The sequence below is a fragment of the Podarcis bocagei genome (assembly GCF_964188305.1).
Source record: "Podarcis bocagei genome assembly, chromosome: 2".
Lineage (NCBI taxonomy): Eukaryota > Metazoa > Chordata > Lepidosauria > Squamata > Lacertidae > Podarcis > Podarcis bocagei.
The window spans coordinates 24,370,901-24,395,514 of record NC_138126.1 but is presented as its reverse complement, the minus strand read 5'-3'; the positions used below and the strand labels follow the sequence as shown (position 1 = coordinate 24,395,514).

The 24,614-nt window shown below is 49.0% G+C and overlaps 2 protein-coding genes and 1 long non-coding RNA gene across 5 annotated transcripts; 2 read left to right on the top strand and 1 right to left on the bottom strand.

Moving 5' to 3' along the window:
• The first annotated feature begins 960 nt into the window (after nt 1–960).
• On the top strand, nt 961–7,789 carry LOC308581024 (uncharacterized protein). 2 transcript variants are annotated; one of them, XM_081183460.1, is made up of 2 exons: nt 961–1,461; nt 5,088–7,789. In XM_081183460.1, the coding sequence occupies exon 2, from the start codon at nt 5,167–5,169 to the stop codon at nt 6,121–6,123; it is 957 nt and encodes a 318-aa protein (XP_081039586.1). In that variant the 5' UTR covers nt 961–1,461; nt 5,088–5,166; the 3' UTR covers nt 6,124–7,789. The 2 variants fall into 2 exon arrangements, with proteins under 2 accessions (XP_081039586.1, XP_081039585.1); XM_081183459.1 differs by having other exon boundaries at nt 961–1,631.
• Nucleotides 7,790–14,569: 6,780 nt separating this feature from the next.
• On the top strand, nt 14,570–20,092 carry LOC308580888 (uncharacterized protein). 2 transcript variants are annotated; one of them, XM_081183163.1, is made up of 2 exons: nt 14,570–15,204; nt 16,676–20,092. In XM_081183163.1, the coding sequence occupies exons 1-2, from the start codon at nt 14,947–14,949 to the stop codon at nt 17,711–17,713; spliced, it is 1,296 nt and encodes a 431-aa protein (XP_081039289.1). In that variant the 5' UTR covers nt 14,570–14,946; the 3' UTR covers nt 17,714–20,092. The 2 variants fall into 2 exon arrangements, with proteins under 2 accessions (XP_081039289.1, XP_081039290.1); XM_081183164.1 differs by having other exon boundaries at nt 14,571–14,973.
• A 31-nt stretch (nt 20,093–20,123) lies between these two features.
• On the bottom strand, nt 20,124–24,291 carry LOC308581304. Its single transcript, XR_014004951.1, has 2 exons — nt 20,522–24,291; nt 20,124–20,469 (listed from the first exon to the last, which is right to left on the bottom strand). It is a non-coding gene; the product is annotated as an uncharacterized lncRNA (long non-coding RNA).
• Between the last annotated feature and the right edge of the window lie 323 nt (nt 24,292–24,614).

Genomic DNA, 24,614 nt, shown 5'->3' with positions numbered 1-24,614 from the left:
GAGGGGATTAGATTCTATTGATGCCACCTTAGTTCGCTTTAGCTCAGCATTTTAAGAGAAGCCTTCAGCAGAGGTGAAGGAAAAAACTTTGGAAATCTGGTTATTCCAAATTCTTCTACTTTTTGTTTTTATTGACCCCCCCACCACAAACCTGCTGCTTCAAAGGCTGCAAAGTTTCTCAGCTACGTTTTTTGTGATCTGTCTTTTGTTTTGTAAAGTACTGTTTTGTTTTCCAGAATATGGTTGTATTCTCAGGCACAAGCGTTTGAAAGCGGGGATTTCAAAACATTTATGTTTTCGGTTCTGATACCAACATTTACTACTATAAATTAGTAGAAATTTAGAAAACATCTGAAGGGAAGTTTTCAGGGAAGTTTTTAATGTGTGACATTTTGATGTATTTTTAATCTTTGTTGGAAGCTGCCCAGAGTGGCTGGGGAAACCCAGTCAGATGGGTGGGGTACAAATAAATTATTATTATTATTGAACAATAAAGATTTTTTAAAAAAATCATAGAATCATAGAGTTGGAAGAGACGACAAGGGCCATCGAGTCCAACCCCCTGCCAAGCTGGAAACACCATCAGAGCACTCCTGACATATGGTTGTCAAGCCTCTGCTTAAAGACCTCCAAAGAAGGAGACTCCACCACACTCCTTGGCAGCAAATTCCACTGTCGAAATGTTTTGTCAAAACTGAGAAAGGACAAAGGGACAGGATATCCTCCGTTTCTCCAGCATGGTGAGGAGAGAGTACACAAGAGCATATTGGAAGACGCGAATGCATCTGTGAACGTATGTCATGGGAAGAGAATTTTCTGTCATTTCCTTCGAAGGCCAGACTCTCATGGGCTTCTGGGCTGAATGACAGCTCCTGCTTTTTCCTCCAGCCAGGAGCCCGCAGCGTAACAAGCACGTACCCTCCAACATTTCTCCATGAAAATAGGGACGCCCAGAGGAAAAACGGGACATTCCAGAATCAAATCAGAAAGCAGGATGGCTTCTGTAAATCCGAGACTGTCCCTGGAAAACAGGGACACTTGGAGGGTCTGCGAAACGTTTCCCTTGAGCATGCCAAGAGCGCCTTTCCCGCCCCCGCGTGCCTTAGGCGCCCTCTCCTCTGGGATTAGCAAAGCCCGAACTCCAGGCTTCTAATTTTAGAAATTAAACCGGGAACGGGCGGAGTGGAGGCGGTGGAGGAAGCGGAGGCGGTGGCGGCCCGACGGGGACGCACAGACGGGCGGAGGTGGCTGCTTGCTCTGCGGCCGCCAGAGGGCTCTTGCGGCGGCTGCTCGGCTCTCCTCGTCGGCTCAGGCCTGGGTTGCGCTTCCTAGGTCAGGGTCTGCAGCTGCTTCCTCCATTGCGAGCCCGGAGAAGTCGGTGCGCCTTTTGGAGAGGGAAGGCGCCTTTTGCGCACGCCGCGCTCCGGAGACGCCACCCGCGGACCCCCAGAGCCGCGCCTGGTGGGTGCTGGGGGGTGACCCCCCCCACCCGTGCGGTGGAGGCAAGCAGGGGAGCCTCCCTCCGAGGGGGCTCCCGCGCGTGTGACCCCCGAAGGCGACGCGGGTTGTTGCTGCCACTCTGGACCCCCTTTGAGTTAGGCACCCAAGGAGGGAGAATCGCCCACTGGCAGGTTAGCGGCCACGGCAGTGGGTGCGTGGGTGGGTTCAAAAGGGGTGTCAGCGGGGGGGGGGAGGCGGGAGAAGGAAGGGGGACAAACGCCGGAGTCGATGCAGCGAGGGGGGCGGCTAGCTTGGAAAGCGGAGTCCACTCCGAAGTCAAGTCTCCGTCCGAGGGCCTCGCGCCCAGGTAACGCTTGCTTGCAACATCGCAGTGCGATTTTGCGCACGTCGTCTGTTAAAAAGAGGAGACTCGACGGCCAGATCAGCGTGCCTGGGGTGTAGCCTGAGCGCGATTCTCTGCCTGTCTGCACAGGCGTGGCAAATGTGGCGCAGATAAGCCTAGTGGCCCCTTGGGGCATATGCTGTCGAGATGGTTTCATAGAATTGTGGAGTTGGAAGGGACCCCGAGGGTCATTTAATGCAACCCCTTGCCATCCAGGAAACTCGGCTAAAGCATCCACGACAGATGGCTGTCCAACCTCTGCTTAAAATCCTCCAGGGAAGGAGAGGGAGGGAGACCGCTCCACTGTCGTGTCAGAAAGTTCTGATGTTTAGTCGGGGTCCTAGTACTTGAAGAAGCAGCTCTCCCTATACCAGCCTCCCTCTTCACTCCCTCTTCAGGGGTGGTCTTCTAGTCCCATTATAGGAGGAGATGCCTCAGGTGGTCTTCCCTGGAGGAGTGCCCCCCTCCATTTATTGAAGGCCTGCCCCTCTCAGGTACGTTTGGGCTGACTTTGCATTTTGGTCCCGCCTGAAAACATTACCACTTCACCCATGTTCAGTAAGGGAGCTTACTGAAACAATAAGCTGAATTGTTAAGTTGTGATACTGCCTGCAGGTTTCTTTCAAGGCGGTTTTGGCATCGTGAGTGGCGCGTTTCTGTCAGTTCTGATATTTCCGCCTGCTCTCATTGTTTCGTGAATTGTATTGTTTGGTGGTTTTCTACGCAACTCACCCCCTGGGATTGTTACTGGATGAAAGGAAGGATAGTAAATTGGTACTGTATTTTTTGCACCATAATACTCACTTTTTTCCTCCTAGAAAGTCAGGGGAAATGTCTGTGCGTGTTATGGAGTGAATGCCTACGGGTGGCGGGGGGGATCTGCTGCAGTCGTGAGCAGTGGATCCATGGTTCCCCTTCCTTCCCTCCTCCGTGGCTCGCTTTGGGAGAAGAGCCGCTGAGTGGGGAGGAGAGAGGGACAGAGAGCCTGCTTGCTTTAAAGGAGCAAAGTGGGAGAGGAGAGGAGCCTTCTCCCCTTATACCCCTCTTCTTCATTATTAGCAGCATCCTTCTCCACCCACCCCACGCGTGTTCCTTGTCCCTTGAGTGCTTTTCCTTCCCTCCCCACTTAAAACGTGGTTACAAAGCACGGATCCACATGGATCCTCAGGATTTTTGCACTGGGCCACCCTAGATTCACCATCAGATCACATAGCATGTCCATGGCTACAGCTTGCACACAAAAAATTAGGCACCCACTGTTGCCTGGGGCCGCAGTGGTGCAAAAACATGGTTACAAAGCATGGATCCACATGGATCCTCAGGATTTTTGCATTGGGCTACCCCAAACTCACCATCAGATCACATGTCTGTGGCCACAGCATGAATCACAAAAATCATAAATCCACTGTTTCGTTTAGAATATTTTTTTTCTTGTTTTCTTCCTCTAAAAACTATGTGTGTGTTATGGTCGGGTGCGTGTTATCGAGCAAAAAATACGGTAAATGGATCTGGAGCTGTGTTCAGGCAATATACTCACGGGTAGGTACAGAATAGCCCCCTTGCCATGGACACTGTGCGCATCAAGGCGTCCCACCTTCTGGTATTCGCAGTATGCAAACATCTGCATGTGCCAAAGCCCTGCAGATGTTGTGCTGTGTGCATGGATGCTGGGGAGAGAGGGGTTAATCAGCATGCATGGTGTCAGAACTACAGCTACTCAGGGTAACTCCTGCACCTTGCTTGTGTTGTTGACTTATTTGTGAGCATAACTCCTGGAATAGGACTAGGGAGCAGTAGTTATTCTGCCTTAGTTAACCTGGAATAGAAAAGTGTCGTGCATCTGGCTTCATATGAGTGAACTCATGTATGCATTTCATGCTGCAAGTCTGAGCATGTTTAGTTTTATTATTGGAGCATTTATTTTTCCGCCGCTTGAATGTAATAAAACTTCAACGTGGTTTGCAGAAAGAACAAAACGATAAAATTGCCAGTACGAAACAGTTAGAAACAAACAGTTTAAAACATTAAAAATATAATTGACATTAACAATAAGCTAAAAACACATGTCCTTTACTTGGAAATGAAGCTGCGTACACACACGCTACCTGTAAGGTATATTCTTTCCCTCAGTGAATTCTGGGTGCGGTAGTTTACCCCTCGCAGAGTTACAATGCTCAGTGACCCTTAACAAACTACAGTGCCCAGAATTCATTGGCAGGGGAAATGCCACTTGTAATTTAAAGGTATAGTGTATACGCAACCATACTTTGTCCTCATTGTTATAGATGCATCACAGTGTGGGGAATATGTCCTTGTGGTGCTATGGACTCTCTGATCATCATCTGAAGACCTTCTTTATATGCCTCCTCCACATGAGGTCTGGATGGTGGCAACACCACAAGCCTTTTTTGCAACGACTTCCTGTTTGTGAAAGGTTCGGCTGGTACCTTCATTACAGATATTTAGGTACCTGGCAGAAACATTCCTCTTCAACCAGGACTTTGGCCAATTCATATTCTACAGCCTTTTAAATGTGTTTTTAAAAAATGAATGAATGAATGGATGTATTTTTTTTTTACTGTTTTGTTTTTATTTTATGCTTTTACCCGGTATTTTTATCTTGCGAACCATCCTGACATCTTTCAAGCGAAGGGCAGTATATAAATATTATTATTATTATTATTATTATTATTATTATTATTATTATTATTATTAATTTATTTATACCCTGCCCATCTGGCTGAGTTTCCCCAGCCACTCTGGGCAGCTTCCAATTGAGTGTTAAAAACAATACAGCATTAAATATTTAAAACTTCCCTAAACAGGGCTGCCTTCAGATGTCTTTTAAAGATAAGATAGCTGCTTATTTCCTTCACATCTGAAGGGAGGGTGTTCCACAGGGCGGGCGCCACTACCGAGAAGGCCCTCTGCCTGGTCCCCTGTAACCTCACTTCTCGCAATGAGGGAACCGCCAGAAGGCCCTCGGCGCTGGATCTCAGTGTCCGGGCTGAACGATGGGGGTGGAGAGGCTCCTTCAGGTATATAGGACTGAGGCTGTTTAGGGAAAACCCACCTGATTTGACACTTCCTGCATTGCAAAGGCGTGGGCTCACATCTCGGTGGAGCAGCTCCCATACCGATCTGGGCACGAGTAGAGAAGGTCTCTAAATCTGTGTCAATATGCATAACATGAGCATTCAACGTAAGTGACTCTGACTGATCTTTTATTATGATGCTTCTGCAGGTACTGGGAGCCACGCAGAGGAGGATACAGTGCCATGGAAGATGGTTTGCAAAGCCTGTTCCTCTGAAAGGCCTGCAAGATGCTGACCCCCAATCCGGAGTGCAGCCAGCCCCGCGACAGCAACAGCAAGACTAGAGGAGGGGAAGAGGCGATGCCTCGCGCCCGGCCCGCCGCGAAAGCCGTCCAAGGCATCCGCAAACGCAAGGACTTTGTGGTGTGCCAGCAGGGCGCTCCGGCGGAGGAGAAGCCCAACATCTGTATCGAGTGCGGGAAGACCTTCAGCCAAAACTCAAGCCTGGTCAACCACCGGCGCACGCACTCCGACGAGAAGCCGTACAAATGCCCCGACTGCGGGAAAAGCTTCGGGGTGAGCTCCAGCCTCAACCGGCACCAGCGGATCCACACGGGGGAGAAGCCCTACAAGTGCGGCGAGTGCGGCAAGCGGTTCAACGACAAGTCCAACCTGACGCAGCACCAGCGCATCCACACGGGCGAGAAGCCCTACAAATGCATCGACTGCGGCAAGAGCTTCAGCCGCAGCTCCCACAAGAAGCACCACCTGCGCCACCCACCGGGGAAGAAGCTGGGCAAGGGGGGCGCCGCCGCCCAGGCGGACGGGGCCTGCGCGGCCAGTGCCAAGCCCAAGCCCAGGAGGAAGGTGGAGGTGCTGAACACCTGCACCGAGTGCTGGCAGAGCTTCAGCCAGAACGCCGACCTCATCAAACACATGCGCATCCACACTGGCGAAAAGCCCTACCAGTGCAGCGTCTGCGAGAAGAGCTTCAGCGTCAGCTCCAACCTCTTCCGCCACCAGCGGATTCACACGGGCGAGAAGCCCTACGTGTGCTCCAGCTGCGGGAAGAGGTTCACCGACAAGTCCACCCTGGTGCAGCACCAAAGGATCCACACCGGGGAGAAACCGTACGCCTGTCGCTTCTGCGGCAAGAGCTTCAGCCACAGCTCCCACCACAAGAGACACGAGAAGATCCACAAGGCGGACTACCCCATACTGGCCTACTCCGCCCCGCTGAGCTAGCAGGTTGCCACAGGGCAGAGCTTTCTGAACCGCACATTAAGTGTGTCGGCCGCAGTGCGCAGGTGTGTCGCCGCGAACGCTCCTCCTGGGAACGGAAATCAGGTCCGTTTAACTTCCGGTTTGCTAGTGGAACTGAATTGCCGTGTTGCGAAATGATGCCTGTCTGGAAAGCGTGTCACCGACGTGGAAAGTTTGGAAAGCTCTGTCGTACTGGGAAAAATGGGGGTTCTCTGCTGGGGAGTCTTTTTCATAAGCACACAAGCCCCTTTGGAAGCTAGCGGGCGAAAAAGCCTGGTGGGGTGGGAATGGGACGGAAGGGGAGGGAAGCCTGCCGGATATCTCACCAATTGCCAGCTTACCAGCACATCAGCTGGTGATTTTTGGTTCAATTCCGCTTCTTGAGATCTAGATACAGTGGTACCTTGGGTTACATATGCTTCAGGTTACATACGCTTCAGGTTACAGACTCCGCTAACCCAGAAATAGTACCTCGGGTTAAGAACTTTGCTTCAGGATGAGAACAGAAATCGTGTGGTGGTGGCACGGCAGCAGCAGGAGGCTAAAGTGGTGCTTCAGGTTAAGAACAGTTTCAGGTTAAGAACGGACCTCCAGAACAAATTAAGTTCTTAACCCGAGGTACCACTGTACGTCGAGCCTTCCATCCCAAAGGGGACATTTCTGGGCTTAACGGCAAAAGCGTATGGCAATGATTTTTCTCGATGGCGCTGCTCCAGACTGCAAGTGGGAGTGGGGTTTCGTATTTTAAAGACCTCCCCATTGATCAAACGCCTTGCTCATTTTTTTTATTATTAAAAAAAGCACATTAGGAACACAAGGCGAGGTTCCTGGATCAGGCCAGTGGCCCATCTAGTCCAGCGTCTTGTTCTCATTGGGGTCACCAGATGCCTGTGAGCAAACAGGACTCGAGATTAACAGCCACTCTCCAAACCAGGGTTCCCCAGCAGCCATTATTCAGAGGCACAATGCCCCTCTGAGAGTGGAGAAGGAGCCTGGGCATTTTGGCTAGTAGCCAAGGAGTATCAGCGAAAACCTTTTCCTCTGATGTGCTAGTTTTCTGCAAACGGAAGGGTTTCAAAGGAATGCGGGAGGGTATGCAAAAATGTGACAAATCCCCACCACCTGCAGTCTGAAGTGGTCCAGTCTGTTTGGGGTGAGTTTGCTGGACATAGATCAACTCTTGGTCTCAGCACTGATTCTCCCGATGTTTTCCTCCAGAACCGGTTCTGGCGGTGAAACAGCCTCACTTAAAAAACAGAGCTCTTACAGTGAGCATCTCTGCTGAAGCCTTTGGTGCTTTTGGCTAAGCTCAAAAGCTGCTTGCTGTATACAATAAAAAAGAGCAGCTCTTCTTAGAGTGACTCAGAGACTGTGATTCTGCTTTTCAGACTTTGAAACGGCTGCGCCCGTTTTTTCTTGCCACTTGGTGTAGTTTTCAAAGTAGGGAGGGGGCCCTTTGATCCCAACCAATCCAAGACTTACTCACCCGATGAGGAGGACTGAAACCGTAATCTGGAAAGCTTCCCTGAAAAGGCAAGGTTTTGATCTACCTGTTCTTTGGAGAATATCATTAGTTATATCAGGACATTGTGTGCTCTGCATTACCTTTCTGTAAGTCATATTTTATAAATGTTTGTCATTCAAAGGCTATCGGGTGTGGTGAAGCTGACCCTTTTGCTCTCCACAGAATAGAGCGCTACAGTGTACGGGTTAGTAGTATCTTGTCTCCTGGTTCCCATTAGTGTCCTTTCCACAAATATGCACCAGACCTCAGTTATTTCGCCACCCCCTTTCTTCAAAAGCATAGTTGGACAGTTTTTCCAGCTCCAGTGAACATGCCAGCAGGGTATAATAGGGCTGGAGGAACTTTGTCTCTCTGCATATTTAATTTGCATGCAATTAACACAATGTGCATAAAAACAACAAGCAGAGGATTCTCATTAATAGATTTAGCTTCTTTGTGCTGCTGATTAAGTTTCCGGTGTTGGGCCTCTGAGATTCTTTGCAGACAATCAGTAGTTAGCGGTGGTCTCAGTTTTTACATTGCCACTTGGTTTAGCGTTAGGTTTATTAAATTTTACGTATTGTGGCCCTCTTACAAAAAGTCCCAAAGTGATTTAAGGTAAAGGTAAAGGGACCCCTGACCATTAGGTCCAGTCGTAACCGACTCTGGGGTTGCGGCGCTCATCTCGCTTCATTGGCCGAGGGAGCCAGCGTTTGTCCGCAGACAGCTTCCGGGTCATGTGGCCACCATGACTAAGCTGCTTCTGGCGAACCAGAGCAGCACATGGAAACACCGTTTACCTTTATGCTGGAGCGGTACCTATTTATCTACTTGCACTTTGTGCTTTCGAACTGCTAGGTTGGCCGGAGCTGGGACCGAGCAACAGGAGCTCACCCCGTCGTGGGGATTCGAACTGCCGACCTTCCGATCGGCAAGTCCTAGGCCCTGTGGTTTAACCCACTGCGCCACCTGCGTCCCTTTATGACTGTAAAGTGATTTACAACCTAGTAAAAAGTGCCGCGATAAAATCACACGATAAATGTAATTAGAAGCAGATTTAACAAATAGGGCATCATGATATCATTGGCTTGGCCCAAATGTCTGGGAAAACAAAAATCCTCTTACCTGCTGCTGGAACGATGGCAAGGTTGGCACTGAGAGGGCCCTCATCGCCACCCTCTGGACCTCCCTTGGAAATGATGTGCAGAATAACCTCAGATTATGATCTCAGGGTCTGGGCAGGTTCATATAGGAAAGGAGGTCCTTTAGATATAGGGGACATGAGCTTTAGAGGTCAAAACCAGCACTTTGAACTGAGCCTGGAAACAGTGAGCCTTGATGAAAAGTGAAAATAGGAAGACTGCACGGTGGATTACTTCCCCTGTTTTAGGCTGACTGAAGCTGCAGGGGTCATGGATGGGACACCCAATATTGTTGGGCTCAGACTCCCATCAGCCCCAGCCAACATGGCCAAGTGTCAGGGGTGATGGGAGGTGAGGCCAGCAACATCTGGGGGAGCCACGTGTTCCTTATCCCTGCTGGAAGTATTGCAGCAAGGAGGGTTCTTGCAAGCAGAACCCCTACGCTCCATCAGCAGCCGTGCTTTGCAATTCAGCATCCCCAAAGAACAAGTGGCCAGTAAGTAATGTTGTCTGTAGGCTTTAAACTTGAAGAATTTTTTTTAAAAAACTATTCTACTGCCCTGTCTACAAATCTTTGTTTCTTAAGACTTGTATTCCACCTTGTGTTTTAATGCACTGAAGTATAGACACTTGGGTGCAAACACTGCCATCAAGTACGAGGGCTGTGAACTAACAGTGGGCGGTGTTAGTGGTATACTCACAGGGACCACAAGGTGGCTCTGTGGAGGGAGGCTTGACCATTTTTGTGTGGGAAACTACAGTTCTGTTGTTTCGCCTCCTCAATGGAGTTGCCACTCGTGGTAAACTCTATGGCAGGCATGTATTTATTTGGGTTTGTTCCACCGGGCCTGATCAATGGTTTTCTTTAGCCATTTCTCATTCCTCCATAATTAAAGAAGGTAAAGGGACCCCTGACCATTAGGTCAAGTCATGACTGACTCTGGGGTTGCGGCGCTCATCTCGCTTTATTGGCCAAGGAAGCCGGCGTACATCTTCCGGGTCATAGGGCCAGCATGCTTCTGGCGAACCAGAGCAGCACATGGAAACACCGTTTACCTTCCCACTGGAGTGATACCTATTTATCTACTTGCACTTTGACGTGCTTTCGAACTGCTAGGTTGGCAGGAGCAGGGACTGAGCAACAGGAGCTCACCCCGTCGCGGGGATTCAAACCGCCGACCTTCTGATCGGCAAGCCCTAGGCTCTGTGGTTTAGACCACAGCGCCACCTGCGTCCCAAAAATATGGAACGCTTCACGAATTTCCGGTGCTTATAAGTTATACTCAGGCATTCATATAGGAATTTCTATAAGAAGAGACCCTTCTGTGGCATAAAATTTCCAATAAATTACCTTTGACCTTTTTTTGGTTCATGCCTTGTGCCCATATGTGGCAACCAAGCAGTTGGCATTCTCCATGCAGCATTTAAAAAAAAAAAAAAAGGCCTGATGCATTTTGGGTTTTAGACCAGCTGTCAGAAAATCAACGACAAGACCAACACCCCCCCCCCTGCCGCCCTTTGGTGATTTTAAATTTAGCTGTACATTTTAGATTCGGAGACTGCTATGAATCAGCCGATTGACACGATGACATAATTTCTCTAAAATTATGAAGGAAGTATGAAACTGTTTTTTAAAAAGGAGACCCCCCCATTCCCCTCACAACTGCAGTTCCCAAGGCTCTCTAGGAAGGGGGATTGGCCCACAAACCTTTGGGAATTGTAGCGCTGTGAGGGGGGTGGGGGGGTCTCAGCACCCTGGACAAACTAGCACTCCCAGGAACTTTAGGGGAAACAATGACTGCTGCAAATGGTATGACGCTGGTTTAAATGTATAGTGCAAATGGGCCCTTACTTTTGGTAACCAACACTATGCGTCGGGCAAATTTTCCTCTGAGCTGTTTTCTCCATGAGTATGCTTATTTATTAGAAGGTGGAAACTTAAAAAAAAACCCACCAAGAACTGTAAAATACATGGAGCTGGTTTATTTTCCAATCTAGCTCAGATTTCTAAGAAACCAAGGTGTGGAGCTTTAGGTTTCATCATAAATCGAATAGGTATTTTAAAAAAATAAACAATCTTTTGGTCCTTGGAGAATGTCCTTGTCATACTTTTTGCGACTTGTTGAACTCCATTCATCTTTCACTCTGGATATTGACAAGCTAGAGTGTGGTCCAGAAGAGGTTGACCAGAATTAGGAGAGAGGTCTGGAGACCAGGTCTTATGATGAAGGGTCGAAAGAGCTGCGAATATGCAGCTTGGAGAAGATTGAGGGGATACCTGATAGTTTTCTTTAAATATCTAAAGGGGGTGGTATATGCAGAAGACTTGTGCCTTGTTGTGTTGCCAGAGGACAAGACTGGAACCACTTGAGGGGACAATAGAAAGGAACCTGGCAAAGTGTGTGCATTGCTACTTCCTGATAGGAGGCAGGGTGCCAGGAAATCCCAGTTGCAGTTGCTGAAGGAAGTGACTGAATAATGATGTCGACCAAGTCATGAGGCCTAGGCTGGCATACACATCATGGCCTGGATTCAGCTAGCTTGGTGTGCCAGTTGAAGCCAATTAAAGGGCACACAATTAGACAATGGGGCTTCCCCCATGCATCTCTGCACCTCCCCCAAATATGCTCTGGTGGGTCAGGTAACCATTAGACCTGTATGCACGAGGAGATGGGGAGTGCCCCTGTCAGACAAACAGAAATGTGCAGGTGAAAAGATAATCAGAATGTTTAGGGAAGTTTTTAATGACTGATGTTTTAATGTATTTTTAATCTTTTGTTGGAAGCCGCCCAGAATGGCTGGGGAAACCCAGCCAGATGGGTGGGGTATAAATAATAAATTATTATTATTATTATTATTATTATTATTATTATTATTATTATTATTATTATTATTATTTGTATTGAATTCCTCCCCATACATTGAAAGCACATTCTTGCCTCCAAAGGTTCCTGGGAATGATAGTGTGTTAAGAAGGCTGGGAATTGTAGTTCTGTGAGGTGAAAACTATGGGGATAGTTAAATTCTCCAAGTATCTAACATGGCTTACTGGGGACAGAGCGGGGGACAAACCTTCTGGGCAGAGGATACTGCATATCAATGTCCTTATTCTAACAAACAAGTGGATTTTGCTTGGCCAAGGGAAAGCAGAAAGCTTCTGGATAAACCTAGAAATTGTAATTTGCTGTTAAGGGTTTTACACTCAAAACCACATCCAGCTGTTTTTCTCCCCACAAGCGAATGAGAGAGGCATGATTTTGAGTGTGTGGAAGGGAAGCCATTATGAGTTTGATTTTCAAAACAAGCCTTACGTAAAAGGTACCTGCAACTACATGTCTTGTGAAATTATCGGCTAGTGAAGAACTCAAAACCTACAGTGGAGGCTGCAGCCCATTGGGACAGTAAACTTGCAGTAAACAGATTCAGTAAACAGTCCTTTGTTTTTGGAATCCTCTTGAGGAATAAAAGGGAGCAGGGGCCCTGAGGGAAGGCAATTTTTTAGTGGACAATTGGCCTGTTCCAATATTGCTCTTCCATTCAAAATCTCCCAATGTGGCATTCATTTGTTTCCCACTTTCTTCACCAGGGTAGGAGAATCTTTGGCCCCTGAAAGTTGTAGGATTCTAGCTCCCATCATCCCTGACCACTGGGCCATATTTGAGGACCACCAGGTTCCCCATCCCAGATCTGTTGTATTCAAGGCAGCTGGCAGCTATACAAAAGGATAAACAACACAAGGAAAATAAATAAATGGCAAAGTCCTTTAAAAGACTTAAATGCACACTGTTCACTGACAAAGCGACCGACCACACCTTTATTGAGATGCTGTTTAGATTTTGAGTGTGCCACTACTGAAAAGGCCCTGTCACAAGTATCCGCCCTCCATACATCTGCTGGTACATGTTTCTGCAAGTAACATAAAGTTTGAATTGAAATTGAAATACTTTATTTTCACTTGTACAACTTGTATACAGTGAGATTACACGAGCACCCCCCACTCAGCTCTCTTAGTTTTAATTCCCCTCATTTACTGACGCACACCCACCAAACCCAAAACAGTTGCCCTCTTGTTATCTTTTCATTCAGCAGCCTAACAGCCCACGGATAGAAGCTGTTTTTTACCCTGTTGGTGTGACTAATCACGCTTCTATATCTTCTGCCCGAGGGCAGGAGATCAAGAAAGTGCCGGCCAGGGTGTGAATCATCCCTGAGAATTTTCCTCACTCTCCTGAGGCAACGTTCTTCCACAATGTCGTCCAGCGGATTCACCGGACAGCCCATAATATCTTGTGCTGTATTCACCACCCTCTGTAGGCACTTCCTATCAGTTGATGTCAAACTAGTGTACCACACCGTGATGCAGTATGAAAGGACACTTTCTATTGTGGACCGATAGAAGGAGAGAATCAAATGTTGATTGACATCATTCTTTCGCAATACTCTGAGGAGATGGAGTCTCTGTTGGGCTTTCTTAACCACCTGGGTTAAGAGAAGTTGACCTCTGGAGAGAATCAATCAACCTCTCGCTAATTTGTCATTTGAGTGGCTGATGCCAAAAATGTATAAGAACCCAGTGGTCCATCTAGTCCAGCATCCGGTTTTCACAGTGGTTCCCCAGGTGCCTGTGGGGAACCATCAAGCAGGTTCGAAGCCCAAGAGCACCTTCCCTTCCTGTGATTTTTTCCAGCAACTGGTATTCAGAACCATTGCTGCCTCTATAGCCCACTCTTCCTGTTAATTTTTCTAATCCTCTTTTGGAGCCATCCAGATTGGCTGCCCTTGCCACCTCCTGTGGCAATGAGTTCCGCAGCTTAACTATGCGCTGTGTGAAGAAGGACTTTATTTTATCTTCCAGCCATAGACATCACAGACTTGTGGACTTGGAAGGGACCCTGAGGATCATCTTAGTCCAGCCCCCAGCTGTCCCTTACCGGGATCGAACCTGCAACCTGGGAATTAGGCACTAATTAACCAGGCACTAACTAGCTGAGCTATCCTGCCACTGGACGTTCAAGAGTTCCAGTGTGATGAGAGAGGGAGAGAAACATTTCTCTCTCCACTTTCCCCACGCCACGCGTGCCATCTTATAAGCTTCTATCATGTGTGAGCAGATAGCATCAGGAGTGATGAAAGCAGCCAGAGCTGGAGGCCACTGGCGTCTTGCGGAAGGTGGGAAGGAGAGGAGGAATGCAAGGAGATCTTTGGTGCTAAGGAGACTAGGTGAAAAAGAAGGCACCCTTAATAGTTGTGTGGGAGGCGCAGGAGTCCTGCTGCCTTTTGCATCTGCACCCTGAGGGACCCCCGGGCTCTTGAGCTCAAGTTCACCTCCTTGGCTTCCTGCTGGCATCTGGTTTGTGAGGCCAGGGTGTCGGACTATAGATGGACCACTGGCCTGATCCGGACGCCGGCATTTCAGGATGCTCACATCCCAGCCAGCCTTTGGCCCTCTTCCTCAAGCCACGCGATGGCAGCTGAGCGCAAAGAGAGGCTTGCATTCACCTTTCCAAAAAGCAGCCGGGCACTCCCGCCCCAGCAGCTACCGCGGGACAATGTCTGCAGGGAGCGCAGAGGCAGGGAAATGAGCGTGGCGCAACAGCCGCCGCCGCCGCCGCCGCGTCCCCTCGGCGGAAAAGCAAACCAAGGCGCCACGGACCATCGCTGCCAAGGCTGCGCCCACTAGGGGGCTCTGGCATCGCCGGCGCCAGGCTCCTTTCTTTGTCTGGTCGGGTCAGCCTTCCAGCATTGAGTTTCCTGGGTCAGAGGTAGCTGCTGGCGGTGCTGCTGCTGCTGCTGCTGGAAGCGGCCTCCTCCTGCTCCTGGCTCGCTCCCGCGCCTCCTCCTCTCCGCCTCTTCCATTGTGGACGCGGAGCCCGCGCTCGGCTGCAGCCGCTCCTGGGGGGGGGGGGGCGCGGGCGGGACCCCCGTCCGCGATGCTCCTGCAGGCGCCTTAGGCGAAGCGGGGAGAGGCGAGGCGCACCCGGCGCGGGCAGGATCTGGAGCAGACCTCTCAGCCATCGCGCCCCGAGCCCGGGAGCCCATTGAATTGGCCGCACAAAAGGCGCCCTCTCCGTTTCTGGCCGACGTGGGACAGGGGGGTTGGGGGTGGGGGGGTCCCGCCGCCGTCGCCGCCACCTTTGCCGATCTCCCACCGCCGCCAGCATGAGCTCTGGCTTCCTTGATCGCAAGGTAGGGATGAGCAAAACCCGCCACCCCACCCCAGAAATCAAAGCAGGGCGACGGGGTGTGTATAGGGGCTCCCCCCGCATCGCTCGGGTCTGCTTCTCGCCTCGCGCCTCCTCGGGCGGCAGCAGCTGCGGGCCGCACAGAGGGGTTGATCCGGACCGCTGGGCTGGAAACCAGCCCCCCACTGCCCGCTCTCCTGCAGCCGCCTCCGGCCTGGCTACCGGCGCACGGACGGTGAGCTGCAGCTCGAATTCGCATGGGGTGGGGGCGGCTGATCTCTTGGGCGGCGGTGGTAGCGGGGAGTCGAGGGGCAAGAGTAGGCCTGAGCATGTGCAGAGTGCGCTTCCGCCACGCATTGCTCGTCGTGTTCCCAGGGACACCCCGGTTCCTGCTCCGCCGCGCGCAAAATACAGGCAAACGGTGGAATTGTTGCGGGTGGCAAGCCTGCCTGCGGCTTGAGTTTGGAAGATGACATGCACGTGCGAGGGGCAGCGTGTGTGTTTATAAATGGCTTTAACTTTCACAAACAATGATGCTGTTTGCGTTTATTTTGTGCTGAGGAGTCTCTTCCCCGAGAACAGATGGCAGCATATGGAGGGGCCCCGAGTAACGCATCCTCTCTCTCTCTCTCTCCTGTGTTTGGGATTAGAGGACTTGGAGAAGGCTGCCGGCATCTCCTGAGACATTAACTGCTTTGGGGGAAGGTTGAGGAATAATGCAAATGATGGTTGGTAGTGGAAGACCGCTCTGTGGAGCTAAGGGCAGGCTAAGCCTTTGCTCCTATTAAGGGCCACCCAAGATTCCAAAAGCAAAATGTCCCGAATAAGGCTGGCTCGGGAAGTGTGGCGTTTAGCTTAAAGCCGAATTCAGAAGCTGGCAGCCTGGGAGCTGTGTCCTGCCTCTTTCCCCAAGCTGCCTCCAGGGTCTGCTGCTTCCGCTGGCTGTCTTCCCCCTCTCTCTTCAGAGATCAGCAAGGCAGAGCGTGCAACACCGAAATGCGCCCTGAGTCCTTTGTGCCATTGCAGTCAACTCCACTGTATGGAGTAATCCCACTAGGCTAGGCAGTTGGGTCAGAAGTGCCAAGTGATGCTGGCATGCAATGGGTTTGGTTTGCACAGCACTCCGATTCATGTGCCATTTCCAGGAGTTTTCTGAGCCTTTTCAATGGCACAAATGACTTGGGGGTTGGAGGCGGAGGGTTCCAATTTAGCGTGCCTCTCCTTCCTGGCCCTAAGCACTGGAAATTTGCTTTCAAAAGGAATTCAGAATTCCAAAGGAAGTGAACAGCGAAGCCAGTGCCACAGCCTGCAGCTTTTCTATACTTTTGTGTAATTTTCCTGCAGCTGTACACAAGGAGTTGGCATACGATGATCTTCAGAACCCGTTTTGGGGTCCTATAGTTTACCTGCTTTGCTAAATTCCTGATCTGCCTCTCCCCGTGAAGTCACCAGCAATTGTCCAAAGTAGGTTTTTGCCCACCTGCAGTTGAGAGTCAGTTCCTGCATTACTTTCTGATTATGGCATATTTTAAGAACTGATGGAGGAAACAAGCCTTAATGCAAACGATACATATAACGTATATTGGAACCACCTGCTCTGGGTTTACATTTGGATTACTGGGGGTGGGATTAACAGGGTTGATGCTTTGCTGCTGTGAGCGTTGCCTCCCGTCCTAAAAAGAGCAACACGTTTGGTTTTCTGCTAGGTGAGAGGAAGCGACGCTATGAGCCACATGGAGGAGAACTTCAGCCCCGAGGAGGCTCGGTCGCAGCTGGTGACGAAGCGTAAACTCCTTAAGATGCTGAGTTTAAGCCCTGGGCGCAGCCAAGCGTGTGGAACGGAAGTGCGGGAGAAGAAAATCCCTTCGATGACGTGGCCGGTGAAGCCGGTCCATACCATCAAGAAGCGCAAGGTCTTCCTGGTGCACCGGGGCACCCAGACGGAGGAGATCCCCGACATTTGCATCGAGTGCGGGAAAGTCTTCATCCAGAACTCAAGCCTGATCGACCCCTGGCCGGTCCAGCCCGACGACAAACCCCACAAGTGCTCTGAATGTGGGAAGAGCTTCGCCGTCCGCTCCAGCCTCAACCGGCACCAGAGGATCCACACGGGGGAAAAGCCCTACATCTGCCTCGACTGCGGCAAGCGGTTCAATGACAAGTCCAACCTGACGCAGCACCAGAGGATCCACACGGGCGAGAAGCCTTACGAGTGCATCGACTGCGGCAAGAGCTACAGCCGCAGCTCCCACAAGAAAAAGCACTTGCGGGACTCGGGTGAGGAGCAGCAGCAGCAGCAGGAGCCTTGCGCCCTGCAGGCGGATGGCGCGGACTCGGCCGGCGAGAAGCCCAAGGCGAAGCAGAAGCCGGAGGTGCTGAACACCTGCACCGAGTGCCTGCGCAGCTTCAACCACAACGCCGACCTCATCAAGCACATGCGCATCCACACCGGGGAGAAGCCCTACAAGTGCAACATCTGCGAGAAGAGCTTCAACGTCAGCTCCAACCTCTTCCGGCACCAGCGGATCCACACGGGCGAGAAGCCCTACGTGTGCTCTGAGTGCGGGAATTGCTTCACCGACAAGTCCACCCTGGTGCAGCACCACCGCATCCACACCGGCGAGAAGCCCTACGCCTGCCGCTTCTGCGGCAAGTGCTTCAGCCACAGCTCCCACCACAAGAGACACGAGAAGATCCACAACAGAGAGAACCCCTTGTTTGCCTACCCCATCCCGCTCTTTTAACAGGGTCGCTCTCACAGCTGGAGCGGGTAGATAGGGAACTCTGGTGCCTCGGGAAGCTTAACTAGTGGGTTTTTGTTGTCGTTCGAAGAAAGAGCGCAGGAGCCGTCTTAAAAGATTGCGCCAGTCTGGCTTCAAATGCCATCGCAAGGTTTGCCACTCGTGGCAGGTACTGGATATCAATGCCTTAGTCTATAGGATCTTCGGTAAGATCCGTATGTGGTTATAGGCTACAATGAACGCTCAAAATCTGGTTGGCTCTGGTGCGAACGTCGATAATCCCAGATAAATTTTGTGCTTTTCTGAAAACATCCCCGCTTTGGGGATATAAGCCGTTGAAGAGCAGGCAGATTTATGTGGCTGTCAGCACTAGCGGCTGTTCTGTCGGGCTGTCAGAAAATGCACTGGGTCGTCAACATTCAGTATCAACAAACAGGAATATTGTGAGTTCTTAGGAATATTGTATGTGACACTCCTGCAGCCCTTGCTAATATGCCTTCAAGATGTTTTGAGCGACTCACGTGGAAGCTGTCCGAAAACATCTGGAGGGCAGCACGTTGGCGAAGTCTGCATTTTAGTTTTATTAAAGGCACTATAGGACTATTTATTGATATCCAGTAACTGCGAGCGAACCTTCAGAAGGTTTTGTTGCTTTGGCTCACTGGGCCGAAAGCTTTCGTTTTTGCGGCTCTTTTAACTACCTACACAAACCAGACCGCAGGTCCTTTTGAAGAGAAGACTCCTAGTCTCTATGCAAAGACTCTTTGAGTGATGGAGAATCTGCCCTTAGGAAGGTAATGCTGGTCGCAAATTAACCTCAGTAGCCTTTTGCTTCAGGGCTTCACTTTCTCGGGTGGTAGCTCCCAGCCACTGGATCACACTGTATTTTTGTCCGCTAAGTCAGGAGGGCCCAAAAGTTGGTAGGAATCACATAGCTTTCTACAGAGGATCCATTTTACAGTTGACTCTTTGGTAAGCTTGAATAGGTTTGAAGTTCTCTTGAGGCCTCTGTAACAAGGCACATTTTCCAGGCCTCAGGGGTTTTTCCCTGCCCTTTGCTGCTCATTCTCCACAGTGTGGCTGCGACAAATGGACATCTGGTGGCAGAAGAGCCACATTTTCCCTATAGGAAGACAAATTTGTGCTGTGGCACTTTAAGAGACTAAGCGGTTTGTTGTGGCCTGCTACTAAGGCAGCAGACACCATCGGAGGCTCACACAGTGGGCTGGGAAAGGTGGAGGTGGTGTGTTTATCTCTGTGTGTTTTTTTGCGTGTGTATGTATATATTATATTTATATATATTATATAGGTACACATGTGCATGCACACACAAGTTGAAAAACCAAATTAAACAAGGAGAGGACTGGAAGTAGCGCAACGGGCTCGGATTAGTGGACCACTGAAAGGTATGAACGCAACACAGAATGAAAGGGAAGGCCGTCTTGCTTCCTTAGAGAGGTAGCCGCCTGTAATCCTTATTCAAGCCCTGAGAAATCTCAAATCAGGTTTGTTGACGGATTCCAGGTCCTGTTTGGTTTTAGTGTATTGCAGCCCGACGGAAAGAGATGGAGGGGTCCAGGACGGCTGCAGTGGTCACCCCATTGGTTTCCCTGTATGTTCCCATTTTGTCATGTCCCGAACGGTGTTCCTGCCTGTTCTGATCCAGCCAGTGGTCCCCTGCTCCCCCTACCCAGGTGGGAGAAGAAGTTATTTGAATCTCAGCTCATCCATGGACCAAGTGGGCAGAGTCTCCACCTCTGTGTCTCTGCTCCTCCTCTGTTTTAAAAGGAAAGAAAAACGAAACACACAAAAGTTGAGAATTTAGGGAATCTCCTTCAACTGGGTAGTTGCGATGGCTAACTATCGAGAAGAAAGGCAAATGTCGCGACCCGCCCTGCGCTTTAAAGAGAAAGTGGGGCTGTCAAATCTAGATCTAACAGAGGTAGCCTGATACGAAACTGTAAAAGTAACACAAGGGGGAAAGTTTGGAATTAGCTGTCCATAGAAGACTGTTTGCTATATCCAAGTAATTTTTGTGGTTAGCTTTTATCCTTTCTGTAGGTGAACCTTTATGAAAATGTTTGTTATTTAATCGAGTGTCTGATAGGAAACCTAACCTTTGACCTATTGTAGCAGTTGATTCTACAGGTTAATTAAACACTTTGTACAATTGGTGCTTTTTTTTGCCATCCTGAATGAGATGGAGAAGGGACAGTTGTCGATGTGTCCCCAAAATACAGGGAAAAACAAAAACAAGTCAGCATTTCTCAATCACCCGTAAGTGCTGCGTTCTGTCTGAATCCATTATTTGTTTCAGCTGTATGAGTTTTTGTATCCCAGAAGGCAAACTCTTGGTTAATATAGAGGCATTTAGAAAATTCCCACTATTATTTGTAGGGGTTTTTTTGCGGGGTGTGTGTGTGTGTATGTCCATTTGTAAGAAGAGCCCTGCTGAATCAGACCAATGGCTTCTCTAGTCCAGCATCCTGTTCTCTGATTGGCCAATCCAGACATCCATGAGAAGCCTATGAGAATCAGGGCCTGAGCATAATAACTCTTCACCGCCTGGGATTCCCGGCATACTGCCTCTGACAGAGCAGGGAGAAAAAGGTAGGAGCCAGTGACTAGCAGCCTTAGCAATGAATTTGTCCATCAGTTAACTCTGTGCTGTGTCTTTCATATGTCCCGAATCTGCCAATATCAGCTTCATTTAATGTCCGTAAGTTCTGGCATCACGAGAGAAGGAGAAACTCCATCCACTTTCTCTGCACCGTGCTTCATCTTACAAACTTCTCTCGTGGCGGCTCTTACTCGTCTCTGAAACAGGCTTAGGTTTTGTTAAGTTTTCCTCCATCCTCTTGATCATTTGGGTTTCCGTTTTCTGAGCCTTTTCCAACGCTACAAAATCCTTTTTGAGGCGAGGGGCCCAGAACTGTACACAGTATTCTAAGTGCAGTTGAATACAGCCATACCTCGTTCCGCTCTTACGGACTTTCAGCTTACGAACACGGCAAACCCAGAAATGTTTACTTCTGGGTTTGCTGCATGCGCATAAGCAACCTGCGTGCTTTGTGCATGCGTGGAAGCGCTTGATTGCGCCGCGCACATGCGCAGAAGAGGTGCTCTAGTTGTGGACTTTTTTGGGTGCAAATGGCACCCTGAAATGGATTAAGTCCGCAGCTAGAGGTACCACTGTAGTCATATCATCATACTGGTAATTTTCTTTTCTTTTCTTTTTTGCAATGATCCCTAGCATGGAATTCATGTTTTTCACAGCTGTCACACACTGGATTGACATCACTGAACTTTCCGCTACGACCCCAAAGTCTCACTCTTGGTCAGTCACTGGCAGTTCAGACCCCATGAGGATTTATGTTTAATTTAGACTTGTAGCTCCAATGTATATCACCTCAAATTGCATTTGTCATTTTGTCGTCAGCTTGGAGAGATCTTTTCGGAGCTCTTCACCATGAATCTGATACTATCAGCTGGCTTGGCTACCACATGCCTAACTAAATTATCAACAAGTTAAAAAGCACAGGTCCCAATACCAATCCTTGAGAGACTTTCTACGTAATATTTTTAAAATTCTTTTTAAATTATTTATAGGCCACTCATCTGACTGCGTTGCCCCAGCCACTCTGGGTGGCTTCCAACAAAATATTGAAAACACAATTTAAAAAAACCTTCCCTGTACAGGGCTGCCTTCAGGTGTCTTCTAAAAGTCAGGTAGTCATTTATCTCCTTGACATCTGATGGGAGGGCGTTCCACAGGGTGGGCACCACTACCTAGAAGGCCCTCTGCCTGGTTCCCTGTAACTTCACTTCTTGCAAGGGGGGAACCGCCAGAAGACCCTCAGAGGAGGACCTCAGTGTCTGGGCTGAACAATGGGGGTGGAGAAGCTCCTTCTGGTATACAAGTCCCATTTAGGGCTTTAAAGGTCAGCACCAACACTTTTAATTGTGCTCGGAAACATACATCCTTCACTGGGAGAACTCGCATTTATTCCAATTCTCCGCTTCCTGTTTTCCAAACTGTTACTGATCTCACCAGGGGTCGTCGTCCTCTTTCCCATGACTGCTAAGCTCACTTAGCACCAGGAGTCTTTGGTGAGGTACAGTGGTACCTTGAGTTACAAACGCCTCAGGTTACAACCACTTCAGGTTACAAACTCCACTAACGTGAAGAGTTACCCCGAGTTGAGAACTTTGCCCCAGGATGAGAACGGAAATCGTGTGCCGGTGGCACAGCAGCAGCAAGAGGTCCCATTAGTGAAAGCATGCCTCTAGTTAAGAACAGTTTCAGGTTAAGAATGGACCTCCAGAACGAATTAAGTTCGTAACTAGAGGTACCACTGTATTTGTCAAAAGCTTTTTCAAAGCCTTAAGTGCAAAATGTCAACTTGATGACCCATATGCATATGCTTGTTGACCCCATCAAAGAATTCATGTAAGTCTGTGTGGCAGGGTTTGTCCTTGCAGAAGCCATGCTGGTTGTGCTTCAGCAAGACTTGTCCTATATTCTTGGCAGTTTTTTAACAATACTGTCCACTAGTTTTCCTGGCTGTATGGTTATAACCAGCCGTTGCACAACTCCCCTATTGAAAGTATTTCTCGAAAATAATCCCAGCATAGTTGTGTTAGTACACGACACATTTCAGAATCGGGCCACAGTAATCCATCTATCAAGGTTTTGATCTTGCGTTCACCCAAAAGTTCATTTGCAAGTTACAGTAACTGTTCAAGAGTCCTGATTCATTCACTCCTTCAGGCTGATCATGGCCATTAAGTGTAGATGGCTTTCTGTTTTTTAAGGGGTTTAGATAAATTAATGGAGGATAGTTCTGTCAAGGGCTGTTAGCCACTAACTTCCATATACTGAGGTCCTGTAGACCTTGGAGCATCAAACAAGCAGAAGGATGGCCATAGCTATTGGATGCTATAGTTGTGATTCCTGCATCGCTGGCGGGTTGGACTAGATGACCCTTGGTGTCCCTTCCAACTCTACAATTCTATGATAATGAACTTAATGGGGGCCTCTGGGAGGGCATGATGGCAGATGAGTGTTGGATTAGATGAGCTTTTCTGTCTGAACCAGCAAGGCAAATCCTTTATGCCAGGCTTCCTCAACCTCGGCCCTCCAGATGTTTTGAGACTACAATTCCCATCATCCCTGACCGCTGGTCCTGCTAGCTAGGGATCATGGGAGTTGTAGGCCAAAAACATCTGGAGGGCCGAGGGTGAAGAAACCTGTTTTATGCTCCACAAAGTGCAGACCTGGTCTTTCAAAGCTTTTAGTGATGAATATGGGCGCAATAGGTTGCCCAGGTTCCCATTATGTTTCATTGCTATTCTGTGCCTGTGTTCCTGCCCACTTTCATCAAGAGTATATTTACCAATAGACAGAGTACCCTCTGCCCTGTTTCTAAATGCAAGAATTTTCCCATTTTTTGATGATAGGCACAGCTCAACACACCAAAAATCTCCCCCTTAATGAATTGGGATGTTGTTCAGACAGGATCTCACAAGAATGCTTCGTGGAGGATCTGGGGCTCTGAATTAGGGCGTGTGTGTGTGAAATTTCACCCCCTCCACCCATCCTGTTACAGCATTTTAATTAGAGCACAGCAATGTGTATATGTAATTCACCCCCCCTTTTTTAAAAAAATAGGTGATGTGGTGTAATGATTTTAAAGCAAGCCTCACTGTTGGAAGTGAGTGGAGAGCTCTAATAACTTAATCGACATAGTATCTAAGCATTTCCCTGGTGAATGAAATTTTCATTAAAAAATAAACTAAGGTTTGCTATGTGCAATCTGCCTTTTTGTATCCGTTTTATCATTTTTGTGTGTGTGAATCCCTCGGTCAGTCGTGTTGTTAATGGCTTACTTCTCCATTTATTTTAAACATGGTTGAAATAGGAAGTATCAACTCTCCTTTTAAAGAGGAACGTGAAATCCCACTTCTCGCCTGAGTATGTCATTGTCACTTGTCTTCTCCCTGGAGGTCTGGGTTGTTGTGTTTTTTTTAAAGCTTTACATTTAATTTTGCTGCAGCGGGAGATTGGAGGTCTCCCCGCCTCTTTTCTTGCTAGGTCCTCCTGTTTGCTCCCTTTCCCTGTCCGCTTTGGGGCATGGTGGAAGCCCTGATGGCTATAGCAGCAGGACGAAGCAAGAAAACAGGCTGTTCTGGTGGCCTCATCTGCAACATCCGGTGTGGGGAACCTGTGGCCCTCCAGATGTTGCTGGACTACAACTCCCATCATCCCACGCTCGCTGAGGCTGATGGCGCTTGTCGTTCGGCTGCGTCTGAAGGGCAGAGCTTCCACACACCTGGAGTATAGCAACACCTCCACACTTGGAAGCCAACAGTTCTACCAAGGCATCTCTTTCCACCGTGATGATGAGATGGATACTTTTGCCGGAGCGTTTGGGGTTATGTTTTCATACAACATGTGAGGCGACGCTTCTCTTATAAATGAAACGTACACTGAACAATATAAAGTACAAGTACATCTGAATAGCTTTTTGCAGGAGCATCTCTTAATTGTTTGCCTTTGTCCATGTGGGTGCCATCCATGATAATAGAAGCTAAATGGAAATAAGAGTTATGTGTACATAGCCTTAATAATAATAATAATATATTTTTACCCTGCCCAGCTGGCTGGGTTTCCCCAGCTACTCTGGGTGGCTCCCAGCAGAAAATTAAAAGCATGATAAAACATCAAACATTAAAAACTTCCCTAAACAGGGCTGCCTTCAGATATCTCCTAAAAGTCAGATAGTTGTTTATTTCCTTGACTTCTGATGGGAGGGCTTTCCACAGAGCGGGCGCCACTACTGGGAAGGCCCTCTGCCTGGTTCCCTGTCACCTCACTTCTTGCAGTGAGGGAACCTCCAGAAGG